At 38.5% G+C, this 17,097-nt stretch overlaps 1 protein-coding gene across 2 annotated transcripts in view; it reads left to right on the top strand.

Moving 5' to 3' along the window:
- The window catches only part of APPL1 (adaptor protein, phosphotyrosine interacting with PH domain and leucine zipper 1), a 43,525-nt gene that overhangs the window by 6,373 nt on the left and 20,055 nt on the right, over nucleotides 1-17,097 (top strand). For both annotated transcript variants that reach the window (XM_078076861.1, XM_036102437.2), the window contains exons 3-7: nucleotides 697-756; nucleotides 1,558-1,629; nucleotides 13,067-13,154; nucleotides 13,752-13,793; nucleotides 14,576-14,634. In XM_078076861.1, the coding sequence (XP_077932987.1) occupies nucleotides 697-756; nucleotides 1,558-1,629; nucleotides 13,067-13,154; nucleotides 13,752-13,793; nucleotides 14,576-14,634 (321 nt within the window). The remainder of the gene's footprint in view (nucleotides 1-696; nucleotides 757-1,557; nucleotides 1,630-13,066; nucleotides 13,155-13,751; nucleotides 13,794-14,575; nucleotides 14,635-17,097) is intronic.

Here is a 17,097-nt window from a genome sequence, read left to right as displayed (position 1 = left end):
GCCCGGGTGGCTCAGTCAGTTAAGGATCCAACTGTTGATTTCATGTGTGTGAATATTGGTGTTCAAGAAAAAAAGAAAATAAACAAAAACTTGTACACAAACCCTTAATTTTTTTTCCTTATGATTGGTCTCTCAAGATTTGAGTCCTGACCACAGAGATTACTATGTAAAAGAAATGTTACATTTGTCATTATATTCATCACTGGGGAAAAAAAAAAACTGGAAAGTATTTCCTTCATATGGCTATGTTGCTGTATTATATGACTAGGCTAATCATATTTTAGTTGTATGTTATTAAATGCTATTAAATGCATTGATACAGTTTCAGCATCTAGAGAGAGGAATGATTTGTTATTAATGTAGAATCTTTTAAGATTTTGCTAAGATTATGTACAGTTTACTTCTAGCTTTAAAGCTTTAACAATATTTAATGCTGAGTTTTATTAGCTAAAATAAAGCATACCCCTAGAACACTGCTGAATTCCTTGATGGTATCAATTGATTCATGGTTTGAGTTTCCCTTTAAAGTGCTTTAATGGTAGTTCCCTTTCCAGTGATTTAATGAGGGGTTTAGAGAACATGTTGTATAGCATTTTTGTTAAGTGAAAACCAAAAGTGGCATAGGTATCTTCAATTAAAACTTTTTCTTAATCAGTAATATTGTGTTAATTTGAATGCTGATTTTTTCCCCCACAGAACGAATTAAGTGCAGCAACACACCTGACTTCAAAACTTTTAAAAGAATATGAAAAACAGGTATCGTACATGAAAATTTTAAAAGCATAATTTAAAATACACAGTGATACAGTATCTGTATAAATAGAATTGCTCATCAAGAATCCTAAGCTTTTTTGAATTCATAGAAAGTAATTTTGATACGCTATTGAAATTGCATTATAGCTAATTTTAACTAATCTTAGGTAGAAGTTATTTAATTGACGTATCTTCTTTTCACAAATGAAACTGAGGCTTACTCATTATATAGCTGGTTATTGGAGGAATTGGAGCTAAACAAATCTTTGAACTCCTAGTATGATGTGCATTCCTATAATATTATGTTAATTAGTTGCTTAGCAAACATTTTAAGTAATGTTTACTAATTATACGAATTACACTCTTATTAAGTGACATTTTTAGAGCTTATTCAAAATTTTGGGAGTTTTTAAAAGTTTCAGTCAACCCTTGAACAACATGGGTTTGAACTGCATGGGTCCACTTATTCATGGATTTTTTGATACAGTACAGTAAATATATTTTTTCTTCTTTATGATTTTAACATTTTCTTTTCTCTAAAAGTTTATGAAAATACAGTACATAATACATGTAATATATAAAATATGTGTTAATCAACTGTTTACATTACTGATAAGGCTCCCATCAACAGTAGGCTATTAGTAATTAAATTTGAGGGAAGTTAAAAGTTACATGTGGGGGTCGGCCCTTCTAACTCCTATGTGTTTTGAGGGTCAGCTATTTTTAAAAATGTAAATTACAGCATCATTTACAGAAGACATACAGCACTGGACCTTTACCTCATCTCTGTTTCTCATTTTTCAGCGTTTTCCGTTGGGGGGTGATGATGAAGTTATGAGCTCTACTTTGCAACAGTTTTCAAAAGTTATAGATGAGGTAAGTGCTTATTTTATTTTGCTTGAGTAAGTGGTCTTATAATTAAGTTATTCAAGTTGTTTAGCTTTTATTGGGAACTTGTATTATTATGATTACATGAGCAAATCTCTATAATAAAAGGTTACTATTTAAAGAAGGACCTTATTTCCATATTAGTGTCTGTCTTATATCTTAGTGACTGTCTCATAAAAATAGTACTTTGTCTGATTAAAACAAATTGTTTTTGGGTATAAGCATAGAGATGTGCTCTCTCTCTTCCCAGTCCATGTCCTTCAACCTTTCACTGTTTTATTTGCTGTAGGCAGGGAGGGAAGAATTAAACTATGAGATATAGCTAAGTTCTGGATCATTTTTTAATGATTTGTTCTGATGACTGGTTAGAGAAATTAAGGGCTGATATTGGCTGTCTGGGATGGAAGGAATAATAAACTGAATGGTAGAATGTTGTTAGGAGGAAGAAGGGTGGTGAGAGCTATTTGGGGAGTCCATTACTCTTCTCAACTGGGGCAATGAAAGCTCTTCTTTTCACATGAACCATTAGATAGTTCTGTCTTTTCTAGTCCCCTAACTGAAAAAGTAATTTTTTGAAGTATTTTAATAACTCATTGTAGCAAAATATTGTTACAGTAGAGCAATATAAAGAAATATTTATAGGAAATGGAATATTTTTATTGTGGTAAAATATACATAACATAAAATGTCTCCCGGCTTACATTTATACACTCACAATGTTGTGCAACCATCACCACTGGTGCCGGAACATTTTTGTCATCCTCCCAGCAGAAACCCCATGGCCATTAAGCAGTCACTCCCCACTTCCCCTCCCTTCAGCTCCTGGCAACCACAGATCTACTTTCTATCTATATGGATTTGCCTGTTTTGGATATTTCATATAAATGGACTTACACATTTGTGGATTTTTATGTCCGTCTTCTGTAGCATAATGTTTTCAAGGTTTGTCTGTGTTGTAGCATGTATCAGAATTTGTTTGAATATACCACTTTTTATTTATCCATTGATAGTTGATGGACATTTGAGTTGTTTTCTACCTTTTGGCTAGTGGGAATAGTGCTACAGTGAGGGTTTGTGTACAAGTTTTTGTTTTTTCTTTTATTTTTTTCTTGAACACCAATATTCATTTCTTTTGGGTATATAATCAGGAGTGGGATTGCTGGGTCATACAGTAACTTTATGTTTAGCTTTTTTTTCCTGCTTTTTTTTCTTTTTGCATTTTTTTTCTTTTTATTAACATATAATGTATTATTTGTTTCAGGGGTACAGGTTTGTGATTCATCAGTCTTACACAATTCACAGTGCTCACCTTAGCACATACCCTCCCCAATGTCCATCACCCAGCCACCCCATCCCTCCCATCCCCCTCCACTCGAGCAAACCTCAGTTTGTTTCTTGAGATTAAGAGTCTCTTATGGTTTGTTTCCCTCTCTGGTTTCATCTTGTTTCATTGTTCCCTCCCTTCCCCTATGATCCTCTGTCTTGTTTCTCAAATTCCACATATCGGAGACATCATATGATAATTGTCTTTCTCTGATTGACTTATTTCGCTTAGCTAGTTCCATCCACTTCATTGCAAATGGCAAGATTTCATTTTTGATGGCTGCATAATATTCCTGTGTGTGTGTGTGTGTGTGTGTGTGTGTGTGTGTGTGCATGCGTGCGCGCACACACACACACCACATCTTTATCCATTCATCTGTTGATGGGCATCTAGGCTCTTTCCATAGTTTGGCTATTGTGGACATTGCTGCTACAAACACTGGGGTGCACATGCCCCTTCGGATCCCTACATTTATATCTTTGGGATAAATACCCAGTAGTGCAATTGCTGGGTCGTAGAGTAGTTCTATTTTCAACTTTTTGAGGACCCTCCACTGTTTTCAGAGTGACTGCATCAGCTTGCATTCCCACCAGTAGTGTAAGAGGGTTCCCCTTTCTCCGCATCCTCGTCATATGTTTAGCTTTTTTGAGCCAGACTGTTTTCCACAGGTCCTGCACACTTTTACATTCCCAAGTAATGTAGGGTTCCAGTTTCTCCACGTGCTCACTAGCACTTACTATTTTAATTTATATGTTTATTATAACCATCTAAGCAGGTATGAAGTGGTATATCATTGTAGGTTTTATGTGCATTTTCCTGATGACTGATGATGTTGAGCACCTTTTTCTATGCTTATGGGCCATTTGTATATCTTTGAAGAAATGTCTATGATAGTACCCCCTCCCCATCCACAGGGGATACATTGCCCCCCCCCCCCCAGTGGTTGCCTGAAACCATGGATAGTACTGAACCTTATGTATATTACGTGTTTCCCTATACATACATACATACATGTGATAAAGACTAATTTATAAAATGGGCACAGTAAGGAGAAAGGGGAACCCTCCTACACTGTTGGGAATGCAAGCTGGTGCAGCCACTCTGGAAAACAGTATGGAGGTTCCTCAAAAAGTTGAAAATAGGGGCGCCTGGGTGGCTCAGTTGTTAAGCGTCTGCCTTCGGCTCAGGTCATGATCCCAGGGTCCTGGGATCAAGCCCCGCATCAGGCTCCCTGCTCGGCGGGAAGCCTGCTTCTCCCTCTCCCACTCCCCCTGTTTGTGTTCCCTCTCTCGCTGTGTCTCTCTCTGTCAAATAAATAAATAAAATCTTTAAAAAAAAAAAGGGTTGAAAATAGAGCTACCATATGACCCAGCAATTGCACTACTGGGTATTTACCCCAAAGATACAAATGTAGGGATCCGAAGGGGTACGTGCAACCCAATGTTTATAGCAGCAATGTCCACAATAGCCAATCTATGGAAAGAGCCAAGATGTCCATCAACAGATGAATGGATAAAGAAGATGTGGTGTATATATATATATATATATATATATATATATATATACACAACGGAATATTATGCAGCCATCAAAAGGAATGAAATACTGCCATTTGCAACGACGTGGGTGGAACTGGAGGGTATTATGCTGAGCGAAATAAGTCAATCAGAGAAAGACATGTATCATATGACCTCACTGATATGAGGAATTCTTAATCTCAGGAAACAAACTGAGGGTTGCTGGAGTGGTGGGGTGTGGGAGGGATGGGGTGGCTGGGTGATAGACATTGGGGAGCATATGTGCTATGGTGAGCGCTGTGAATTGTATAAGACTGTTGAATCACAGACCTGTACCTCTGAAACAAATAATACATTATATGTTAAAAAAAAAAAAAGAAGAAGATAGCAGGAAGGGAAGAATGAAGGGGGGTAAATCGGAGTGGGAGACGAACCATGAGAGACTATGGACTCTGAGAAACAAACTGAGGGTTCTGAGGGGGGGTGAATGGATTAGCCTGGTGATGGGTATTAAGGAGGGCACGTATTGCATGGAGCACTGGGTGTTATACTCAAACAATGAATCATGGAACACTACATCAAAAACTAATGTTGTAATGTATGGTGATTAACATAACATAATAAAATAAATAGCACCTGGATTGCTCAAAAAAAAAAAAATGGGCACAGTAAGATTAACAAAATGAGAGAATAACTACTAATAAAATAGAACTATAACATTATACTGTAATAAAAGTTCTGTGAATGTGGTGTGTGTGTCTCTCTCTCAAAATATCTTACTTGCTGTACTCACCCTTCTTGTGATGATGTGAGATGATAAAATGCCTACATGATGAGATGCAGTGAGGGGAATGACGGAGGCATGTGACATAGTGTTGGGCTACTGTTGGCCTTCTGATACTGTGTCAGAAGGAGGGTCATCTGCCTCAGGACTGCAGTTGATCGTGGGTAACTGAAACTTCAGAAGGCAGCAGTGTGGGTAAGGAGGGGGGTACTTTATTCAGTACTTTGCCCATTTTTCAATTGGGTGGTTTATCTTTTATTACTGAGTTTAAAACTACTTTATTCTAGATACAAGTTCATTATCATATATGTGATTGGCAAGTACTTCCTCCCTTTCTGCAGGTTGTGTTTTTATTTTTTATTTTTTTTTTAAGTAACAAATGTTTTAAAGTTCAGTATTTATTGGGACCTCTTTGTTTGGCAAAAATATATCTAAGTTTTGGCTGACTAAAACAACGCCACAAGGAGGGTAAATAGTGTTCACAGGGTCAATCCTAAACTCATCACAGGGAGTATTGGGGACCTAGCAGGAAACAGGCAGACTCTTAAAAGTGTAAGTGAAACTGGAAAGAGCTGAAGATTTTTTGGAGTTCTTGGTCTCACAGCTTTGGTTATTCAGGGAGGTAGCTGCCATTTTGTTTTCTTTTTCTTTTCTTTATTTTATTTTATTTTATTATTTTATTTATTTTATTATTTTATTTTATTTATTTTATTTTATTTTATTAGGTTATGTTAGTCACCATACATTACATTATTTGTTTTTGATGTAGTGTTCCATGATTCATTGTTTGAATATAACACCCAGTGCTCCATGCAATACGTGCCCTCCTTAATACCCATCACTGGGCTAATCCATCCCCCCACCCCCCTCCCCTGTAAAACCCTCAGTTTGTTTCTCAGAGTCCATAGTCTCTCATGGTTCGTCTCCCCTTCTGATCCACTCCCCGTTATTCTTCCCTTCCGGCTATCTTCTTCTTCTTTTTTTTTTTTTTTTTTAACATATAATGTATTATTTGTTTCAGAGGTACAGATCTGTGACTCAACAGTCTTGCACACTTCACAGCACTCACCATAGCACATACCCTCCCCAGTGTCTATCACCCAGCCACTCCATCCCTCCCACCCCCCACCACTCCAGCAACCCTCAGTTTGTTTCCTGAGATTAAGAATTCCTCATATCAGTGAGATCATATGATACTTGTCTTTCTCTGATTGACTTATTTTGCTCAGCATAATACCCTCTAGTTCCATCCACGTCGTTGCAAATGGCAAGATTTCATTTTTTTGATGGCTGCATAATATTCTGTTGTATATATATACCACATCTTCTTTATCCATTCATCTGTCGATGGACATCTTGGCTCTTTCCATAGTTGGGCTATTGTGGACATTGCTGCTATAAACATTGGGGTGCACGTACCTCTTCGGATCACTACATTTATATCTTTGGGGTAAATACTCAGTAGTGCAGTTGCTGGGTCGTAGTGTAGCTCTATTTTCAACTTTTTGAGGAACCTCCATACTATTTTCCAGAGTGGCTGCACCAGCTTGCATTTCCACCAACAACGTAGGAGGGTTCCCCTTTCTCCGCATCATCGCCAACACCTGTTGTTTCCTGACTTGTTGATTTTAGGCATTCTGACTGGTGTGAGGTGGTATCTCATTGTGGTTTTGATTTGTATTTCCCTGATGCCGAGTGATGTGGAACACTTTTTCATGTGTCTTTTGGCCATTTGGATGTCTTCTTTGCAGAAATGTCCCTGTTCATGTCTTCTGCCCATTTCTTGATTGGATCATTTGTTCTTTGGGTGTTGAGTTTGATAAGTTCTTTATAGATTTTGGATACTAGCCCTTTGTCTGATATGTCATTTGAAAATATCTTCTCCCATTCTGTCGGTTGTCTTTTGGTTTTGTTGACTGTTTCCTTTGCTTTGCAAAAGCTTTTTATCTTGATGAAGTCCCAGTAGTTCATTTTTGCCCTTGCTTCCCTTGCCTTTGTGATATTTCTAGGAAGAAGTTGCTGTGGCTGAGGTCGAAGAGGTTGCTGCCTGTGTTCTCCTCTAGGATTTTGATGGATTCTTGTCTCACATTTAGGTCTTTCATCCATTTTGAGTCTGTTTTTGTGTATGGTGTAAGGAAATGGTCCAGTTTCATTCTTCTGCATGTGGTTGTCCAGTTTTCCCAACACCATTTGTTGAAGAGACTGTCTTTATTCCATTGGACATTCTTTCCTGCTTTGTCAAAGATTAGTTGACCATAGAGTTGAGGGTCCATTTCTGGGCTCTCTATTCTGTTCCATTGATCTATGTGTCTGTTTTTGTGCCAGTACCATACTGTCTTGATGATGACAGCTTTGTAATAGAGCTGGAAGTCCGGAATCGTGATGCCACCAGCTTTGCTTTTCTTTTTCAACATTCCTCTGGCTATTCGGGGTCTTTTCTGGTTCCATACAAATTTTAGGATTATTTGTTCCATTTCTTTGAAAAAAGTGGATGGTATTTTGATAGGGATTGCATTAAATGTGTAGATTGCTCTAGGTAGCATGTTCACAATATTTGTTCTTCCAATCCATGAGCATGGAACGTTTTTCCATTTTTTTGTGTCTTCCTCAATTTCTTTCATGAGTATTTTATAGTTTTCTGAGTACAGATTGTTTGCCTTTTTGGTTAGATTTATTCCTAGGTATCTTACGGTTTTGGGTGCAGTTGTAAATGGGATCAACTCCTTAATTTCTCTTTTTCTGTCTTGGTGGTGGTGTACAGAAATGCAACTGATTTCTGTGTATTTTTATATCCTGACACTTCACTGAATTCCTGTATGAGTTCTAGCAATTTTGGGGTGGAGTCTTTTGGGTTTTCCACACAGAGTATCATATCATCTGCAAAAAGTGAGAGTTTGACTTCTTCTTTGCCGAATCGGATACCTTTTATTTCTTTCTGTTGTCTGATTGCTGTGGCTAGGACTTCTAGTAGTATGTTGAATAGCAGTGGTGATAGTCGACATCCCTGCTGTGTTCCTGACCTTAGGGGAAAAGCTGTCAGTTTTTCCCCATTGAGTATGATAATCGCTGTGGGTTTTTCATAAATGGCTTTTATGATATTGAGGTATGTACCCTCTATCCCTACACCGTGAAGAGTTTAAATCAAGAAAGGATGCTGTACTTTGTCAAATGCTTTTTCTGCATCTATTGAGAGGATCATAGGGTTCTTGTCTTTTTATTAATGTATTGTATCACATTGATTTGCGGATGTTGAACCAACCTTGCAGCCCAGGGATAAATCCCAGTTGGTTGTGGTGAATAATCCTTTTAATGTCCTGTTGGATCCTATTGGCTAGTATTTTGGGGAGAATTTTGGCATCCATGTTCATCAGGGATATTGGTCTGTAATTCTCCTTTTTGATGGGGTCTTTGTCTGGTTTTGGGATCAAGGTAATATGCTGGCCTCTTAAAACGAGTTTGGAAGTTTTCCTTCCATTTCTATTTTTTGGAACAGTTTCAGAAGAATAGGTATTAATTCTTCTTTAAATGTTTGGTAGAATTCCCCTGGGAAGCCATCCAGCCCTGGGCTGTTTGTTGGGAGATGTTTGATTACTGCTTCAATTTCCTTAGTGGTTAGGGGTCTGTTCAGGTTTTCTATTTCTTCCTGGGTCAGTTTTGGTAGTTTATACATCTCTAGGAATGCATCCATTTCTTCCAGATTATCTAATTTGCTGGCATATAGTTGCTCATTATATGTTCTTATAATTGTTTGTATTTCTTTGGTGTTGGTTGTGATCTTGCCTCTTTCATTCATGATTCTATTTGGGTCATTTCTCTTTTCTTTTTGATAAGTCTGGCCAGGGGTTTATCAATCTTATTAATTCTTTCAAAGAACCAGCTCCTAGTTTCGTTGTTCCTGTTCTACTGTTCTTTTGGTTTCTATTTCATTGATTTCTGCTCTGATCTTTATTATTTCTTTTCTCCTGCTGGGTTTAGGCTTTATTTGCTGTTCTTTCTCCAGCTCTTTTAGGTATAGGGTTAGGTTGTGTATTTGAGACCTTTCTTGTTTCTTGAGAAAGGCTTGTATTGCTATATACTTTCCTCTTAGGACCGCCTTTGCTGCATCCCAAAGATTTTGAACAGTTGTGTTTTCATTTTCATTTGTTTCCATGTCTCCTCTAATTTCCTGGTTGACCCATTCATTCTTTAGTAGGATGCTCTTTAGCCTCCATGTATTTGAGTTCTTTCCGACTTTCCTCTTGTGATTGAGTTCTAGTTTCAAAGCATTGTGGTCTGAAAATATGCAGGGAATGATCCCAATCTTTTGGTACCGGTTGAGACCTGATTTGTGACCTAGGATGTGATCTATTCTGGAGAATGTTCCATGGGCACTAGAGAAGAATGTGTATTCTGTTGCTTTGGGATGGAATGTTCTGACTATATCTGTGAAGTCCATCTGGTTCAGTGTGTCATTTAAAGCCTTTATTTCTTTGTTGATCTTTTGCTTAGATGATCTGTGCATTTCATTGAGGGAGGTGTTAAAGTCCCCTACTATTATTGTATTATTGTCGATGTGTTTCTTTGATTTTGTTATTAATTTGCTTATATAATTGGCTGCTCCCATGTTAGGGGCATAGATATTTACAACTGTTAGATCTTCTTGTTGGATAGACCCTTTAAGTAGGATATCGTGTCCTTCCTCATCTCTTATCACAGTCTTTGGTTTAAAATCTAATTTGTCTGATACAAGGATTGACAACCCAGTTTTCTTTTGATGTCCATTAGCATGGTAAATGATTTTCTACCCCTTCACTTTCAATCTGGAGGTGTCTTTGGGTCTAAAATGAGTCTCTTGCAGACAGCATATCGATGGGTCTTGTTTTTTATCCAATCTGATACCCTGTGTTTTTTGATTGGGGTATTTAGCCCATTTACAGTCAGGGTAACTATTGAAAGATATAAATTTAGTGCCATTATATTGCCTGTAAGGTGACTGTTACTGTATATTGTCTCTATTCCTTTCTGGTCTATGTTACTTTTAGACTCTCTTTGCTTAGAGGACCCCTTTCAATATTTCTTGTAGGGCTGGTTTCGTGTTTGCAAATTCTTTTAGTTTTTGTTTGTCCTGGAAGCTTTTTATCTCTCCTTCTATTTTCAATGACAGCCTTGCTGGATATAGTATTCTTGGCTGCATATTTTTCTCGTTTAGTGCTCTGAGTATATCACGCCAGTCCTTTCTGGCCTGCCAGGTCTCTGTGGATAGGTCTGTTGCCAGTCTAATGTTTCTACCATTGTTGGTTACAGACCTCTTGTTCCGAGCTGCTTTCAGGATTTTCTCTTTGTCTCTGAGACTTGTGACTGTTACTATTAGATGTCAGGGTGTTGACCTATTTTTATTGATTTTGAGAGGGGTTCTCTTTGCCTCCTGGATTTTGATGCCTGTTTCCTTCCCCAAATTAGGGAAGTCCTCTGCTATAATTTGCTCCAATATATCTTCTACCTCTCCCTTTCTTCTTCTTCTGGGATCCCAATTATTCTAATATTGTTTCATCTTATCGTATCACTTATCTCTCGAATTCTGCCCTCGTGATCCAGTAGTTGTTTATCTCTCTTTTTCTCAGCTTCTTTATTCTCCATCATTTTGTATTCTATATCACTAATTCTCTCTTCTGCCTCACTTATCCTAGCAGTTAGAGCCTCCATTTTTTATTGCATCTCATCAATAGCCTTTTTGATTTCGACTTGGTTAGATTTAGTTCTTTTATTTCTACAGAAAGGGATTCTCTAGTATCTTCCATGCTTTTTTCAAGCCCAGCTAGTGTCTTTATAATCGTCATTCTCAACTCTAGTTCTGACATCTTACTAATGGCCGTATTGATTAGGTCCTTGGCGGTTGGTACTGCCTCTTGTTCTTTTTTTTGAGGTGATTTTTTCTGTCTTGTCATTTTGTCCAGAGGAGAATAGATGAATGAGAGAACAAAATGCTAACAGGGTAAACAACGACCCCAGAAAAATATACACTAAACAAATCAGAAAAGACCCAAAACCAGGGGGAAAAGAAAGGGAAAAAAAGAAAGAAAGAAAAAAAGGAAAAAAAAGAATATGATCGGGCTGGTGAATAGATCAGGGCCACACACAAAATACTTCACAGGTATTTTGATCTGTTAGAAGAAACTGTCTCCCAAAATTTTAAAGAAAAACTTATATATGTACCAAAAAAAGGGTAAATACAATGAAGGGATGGAATGTGACTATAAAGATGAAAATTATAAAAGATTTTAAAAAAGGGATTGATAAGACGTTGGTTGAAAAAGGGTAAAAGAAAAATTCAAAAATATAGAAAAAGAAAAAATAAAGAAAAATTTAAAAATTAACTTTAAAAGACTAAAGAATCATGGGGAAAAAAGCCATGAATTCTGTGTGCAATATTCCCCTAGCGCTGGAGTTCTGCCATTCTCATTGATTGGTAAACTTGGTCTTGGCTGGCTATTCTTGCTGATCTTCTGGGGGAGAGGCCTGTTGCCGTGATTCCCGAATGTCTTTGCCAGAGGCAGAATTGCCCCGTCATTGCAGGGTCCGGGCTAAGTAATCTGCTCGGGTTTGCTCTCGGGAGGTTTTGTTCCCTGCAAGCTTTCCATACAGCTTTGGAGGAGGAGAGTGAAGATTGCGGCCTCCCAATCTCTGCCCCGGAGGAGCTGAGAATTCAGGGCCCCGCTCCTCAGTGCACCCCCAGAGAAAAGCAGTCAGTCACTCCCATCTCCCCATCTCTGGCTGCACTCCGTGCTCATCTGGCCTGTGACTGAGTGTTTCTATCTCTGGCACACGACCCTGTGTGGAGTCTCTAAACCCAGCAGATCCCTGCGGTGCGCTCCCACACTGCGCTCCCGCACTGCTCGTCCTGGGGGAGGAAGGGGAGTCTCCCCGGATCTGCCGCTTGTTGGGTTCCTGCTGGAGGAGCAGTGGCCCGACTGTGCCGCAGATCACGGTCTATGGCAACCCCGGGCTGAGAGCCCGGGCCTCAGCTCCGTCTCTGCAGCCGGCTTCCCCGCTCCAATACCTGGGAGCTCTGCCGCACTCAGGCACCCCCGGCCTTTCTGTGACCCCGAGGGTCCTGAGACCACACTGTCCCAGAGAGGGTTCCGCTCCTCGCTTAGCCACTGGAGCGAGGTCCCTCAGCGGAGCCGACTTCTAAAAGTTCCGATTTTGTGCTCCGCGGCTCTATCACTTGCCAGTAGCGGCCGATGGAGGCCCCTCCCCCGCTATCTATCGTCCCGAATATCGCCTCGGATTCACTTCTCCGCACGTCCTACCTTCCAGAAAGTGGTCGCTTTTCTGTTCAGAGAGTTGCTGCTATTCTTTTCTTCGATCTCCTGTTGAGTTTGTAGGTGTTCAGAATTGTTTGATCCCTATCTAGCTGAATTCCTGGGACCAGACGAAAGCCAGGTCTACTCCTCCGCCATTTTGCTCCTCCCCGCTTCCCCCCGTGTTTTTACTTTCTTGATACATCCTTTGCACAAACTTTTTTAATTTTGATGAAGTCCAGTCTATATTTTCTTTTGTTGCTTATGCTTTTGGTGTCATATGTGAGAAACCATTGTCAAATCCTAGGTTATCCTATGTTTTTTTCTAAGAGTTTTAAATGGATTCTTTTTTTTTTTTTTTTTGCTGTATAATATTTTATAGTATATCACATAATTTTGAGTGTTCTCTTATGTAAAATATATCAACATCTGTTTATTAGATTTTGTTTAATTTATAGAACACTGGCTAAATGTCTCTGTATAGTTATTTATTCAGCCTTTTTGGTCTTCCTTTTACTAGCTTAGCTCTTGTCATGCTGTACTTTCAACGCAGCTAGCTGATGCCATGATGTTTCCCATTACCCAGTTTAAAGAAAGAGATCTAAAAGGTAATGAAATCAAGTTTATGTTTACCTCCATTAGCCATCAGATCAATACTTGTAAAGTGCATATTACTGTATACCTTAACCATTCTGACTGCAGCTTGTACCACTTTAATGTGTCACTGGATATTTATAGGAGCTCCTGCTAGATGTTAAACTAGATACAGAAGAATACTGATATGAATACAGTGTCACTTCCCTCGAAAAAGCCTAGAGAAAGAGATGGGTAAAATAAGTAATTATGATATTCTCTTATAATTAGGGAATGAGCAAGGTACTATGGGGGCTCAGAGGAGGATGTCAGAAAGGTGTCACTAAGGCTGTGACATGAGCATTGTACAATGAAGAGGCATTTTTGCCAGGACGAGAGAGTCATTGTTCTGTTAGAGGGACTAGAAAGCACAAAGGTATGGGTTATAGAAATACGTGTCTTGTTTTGTGGTTGATGAGAAACTCTGTATGGCTGCAATGTTGGATGTGTTGGGTGTGACAGGAGACCAATCTGGAAATAGATCATGCTAAAGATGTTGGACTTGAGCTTTCTAAACAAAATTTTAGGTATTTCATAAATATGCTAAATTGAAACTTCTTGAACTTTTCCAGAAATATTGACATTAAAGGAAGTGTTTCAGATTGCTAGTAATGGTAAGTTCTGAATACTTTACACAGTTATTTCTCACAGTGATGCATTTCTTTATCAACACAAATCTGTGGCCATATTCTATGTAATAATTGAAAAAAATGAACCTAATTAAAAGTGTAAGTTAACATTATATAAATCAGTGCTATTTTTCAGTTGCACTATTTGTGCTATAAGAAAAATTTAAAAGGAAACCAAGTCTTGTGATTTGCTATCTTAATAATACCAGAGGAGTTGATATAATATTTTCCCTTCCTTGTTTTCCTATATATTCTAAAATTTTCTTTAATGAGCATTTGCTGTTTTTGTACTAAAAAATACTTTTAGGGGCACCTGGGTGGCTCAGTTGGTTAAGCATCTGCCTTCGGCTCAGGTCATGATCCCAGAGTCCTGGGATCGAGCCCCGCATTGGGCTCCCTGCTCAGTGGGGAGCCTGCTTCTCTCTCTCCCTCTGTAGCTCCCCCTGCTTGTGCTCTCTTGCTCTCTGTCAAATAAATAATAAAATTATATCTTTAAAAAAAAAAATACTTTAAAAAACTTTCAGTGGAATACAGTCTCCTTAGAATTAATTTTTTTTAATCAATTTAATAAGTAGAAAGATACTTCATGGGAAATTTGACTGTGGGAACATTTGGGTGGAGTGAACTATGTGTTAAAGAATTCTTATTTTGAGAATTCTTGCTTTAGCATATTTGTTGAAAGATGCACATGTGAAGACTATTTAAAGCATTTATAAGTTTGGTAAGGTACTGTTATATTATTGTTAATAGTTATTTCTGTTTTCCAGATCATGATGCTGCAATTAACAGATATAGCCGGTTGTCTAAAAAAAGAGAAAATGACAAGGTGTGATACATACTTGCTTCTTTAGTATCACAATTAACAATTGTTTCATTAGATTTTTTTTCACTAGTTTTTTCCTGTTTAAAAACAGTAGCCTGCCTGTTACTTTGTATGTTTTGCTACATTGCCCTTAGTTTATTCTTTTCTTCCAGTTGTTTCAAAGCCTTTCTTATAATTATCAGTTAATAATTGTCTCTTTGAACAAACTATTTTTCTGCTGACAAAATTTGATAAGTAAACAGAACTATTCCAAAAGTGTAATTGATGCCCAGTATATAACATTGCCTCCTTTTGCTTTGTGTTTTGATAACATTGTGTGTGTTCTGTTTATTTAACCATGTATGTATTCAGAAGTGTCTTCTGAGATAAAGTGGTTAAAAAGTTGAATTGTTGCATACATAATTGAATGAAATTCTGTTATGAGGACCTCCGCATTTACAGGGAATACATATATATATGCATATATATATAGTTTTTGATACTTCTCCAAATCCAGAAATATTTCACTGTATTTCAGGAGAAATGCATTTGAGTAAAGAACAAAGAACAAAATATTAACAAGTTCATCTAGATGCTCCTTAAGCTCATTTTTTCCTCAGTGCCTAATCCAAGGTTTGACAACAAGACGTCCACTAAATGTTAGCGAGTGAGGTGGTCTCTGCTGGTGTCTGCAGCCTTGGCCACAGCTGCTGGTAGGGGCACTGTGATCACTTGGGGGAATGCAGGACTGGGTATGATTTACTGTGCAACAGCTACCGTGACGTGGTAAAGGGAGTACCTTAACCATTTCTGACTGCAGTTCTCACAAAGTTCAGTACAAAGAGCTTTCCATTTCTTCTTTTTTTTTTTTTTAGATTTTGTTCATTTATTTGACAGAGCACAAGCAGGGGAGGGGTAGAGGGAGAGGGAGAAGCAGGCTCCCCGCTGAGCAGGGAGCCCGATGCAGGGCTCGATCCCAGGACCCTGGGACCATGACCTGAGTCGAAGGCAGACGCTTAACGACTGAGCCACCCAGGCGCCCCGAGCTTTCCATTTCTAATTTTAGTTCACTGATTACTTGATGGTGCAAATATTAATAAAAAACATACATTTTGAGATCTATGTTACTTTGTTACTTTGCCTTAGAGAAATAGTTAAAAGGTCTAGCTATGAATTTCATTGTATTTTACATTGCTTCTGGCTCTTCCAGTTTCGTTGTTTTTATTCCAGGTAGTTTAAAAAACATTATTTTACCAATTTTATTTGAAAAAATTTTGAGCATCTGCTGTATGTTGGGTACCATGGGGTGATAGTGTGAATAGGCTCCACTCCTAGCCTCAGGGAGTGAATAATACACACTTAATCGAAGGCTTCCTGTGTGAAGGCATGTAGCTGGAGTAGATGCCAGCGTACAAGGATGAAGAGAACACGTGAATTAACAGTGAGTTAAGTACAATAATAGCAGTCTTAACAAAATGTTGGGAGAGCACAAGCAAAGCAGCAGTTAACTTTGGTAAATTGGGAAAGGCTATACTTTTAGGAGGTGCTATTTGCTTGATTGAAGATGAGTGAACGTCACTAGTTTGGGATTGGGGAGAGGGTATTCCTGGAAGAAAAACAGTCTTTGCAGAAGCACGTGGTAGACACCGGAGAATGTAAAGCTTAAGAGCACTGGCTCTGGAGTCACACTGCTGGAGGACAAATCTCAGCTTTGCCACTTATTTGCCTGAGGTCACACCCTGGTACTTAGTTTCAAGCCTTTATTTCTCTATCAAAAAAACTGAGTAGTTGTGATGATGAAATGAGATAATACATGCAGGGTACCTGGCTTGTAGCAAGTTTTTTAAATTCTACCAATAATTATTATGATAATGGCATGTGTCTGGAGCATAGAATATATTTGGGAGGTATGGCAGAGATACAAGAAAGTAGTTTGAGGTCAGATTACTATGTCACTGACTTTGAAATTTGATTTAGAGGGAGTGGGCAGCCTGCTTAAAGGAATCCTACTTAAAGGATTATAAGTGGAAAACACCATGCAGTTGTGTTACACAATACAAATACTAATGGAAATGTGAAGGGGACAGGACTAGAGGGAATCCAATTGAAAAGGTACCAGAATAGTTTGCAAAGACATTAGGAGAGCCTCAGGTAGTTGTTGAAAGAGGAGAGGAAGGAATACTTTTAGAATGTATTTTGTAAGTAGAATTGACATGACATAGTAATAGGAGGAAACGAAAAGGAATCCTGTGATTCTTGGATGATGGGGTAGATCTTGAAATAATTAAGAGAGCTAAGAAACAGGGGCATCTAGATGGCTCAGTTGGTTTAGCATCTGCCTTCAGCTCAGGTCATGATCTGGGGGTCCTGGGTTCGGGCCCCGTATCAGGCTCCTTGTCCAGCGGGGAGTCTGCTTCTCCTTCTCCCTCTGCCCCTCCCTACTGCTCACTCTTGCTTTCGCTCTCACTCTCAAATAAATAAAAGAAA

This window comes from Halichoerus grypus, chromosome 1 (assembly GCF_964656455.1).
Source record: "Halichoerus grypus chromosome 1, mHalGry1.hap1.1, whole genome shotgun sequence".
Classification (NCBI taxonomy): domain Eukaryota; kingdom Metazoa; phylum Chordata; class Mammalia; order Carnivora; family Phocidae; genus Halichoerus; species Halichoerus grypus.
The sequence above is the reverse complement of the archived record's forward strand: the minus strand, read 5'-3'. Positions and strand labels throughout refer to the sequence as shown.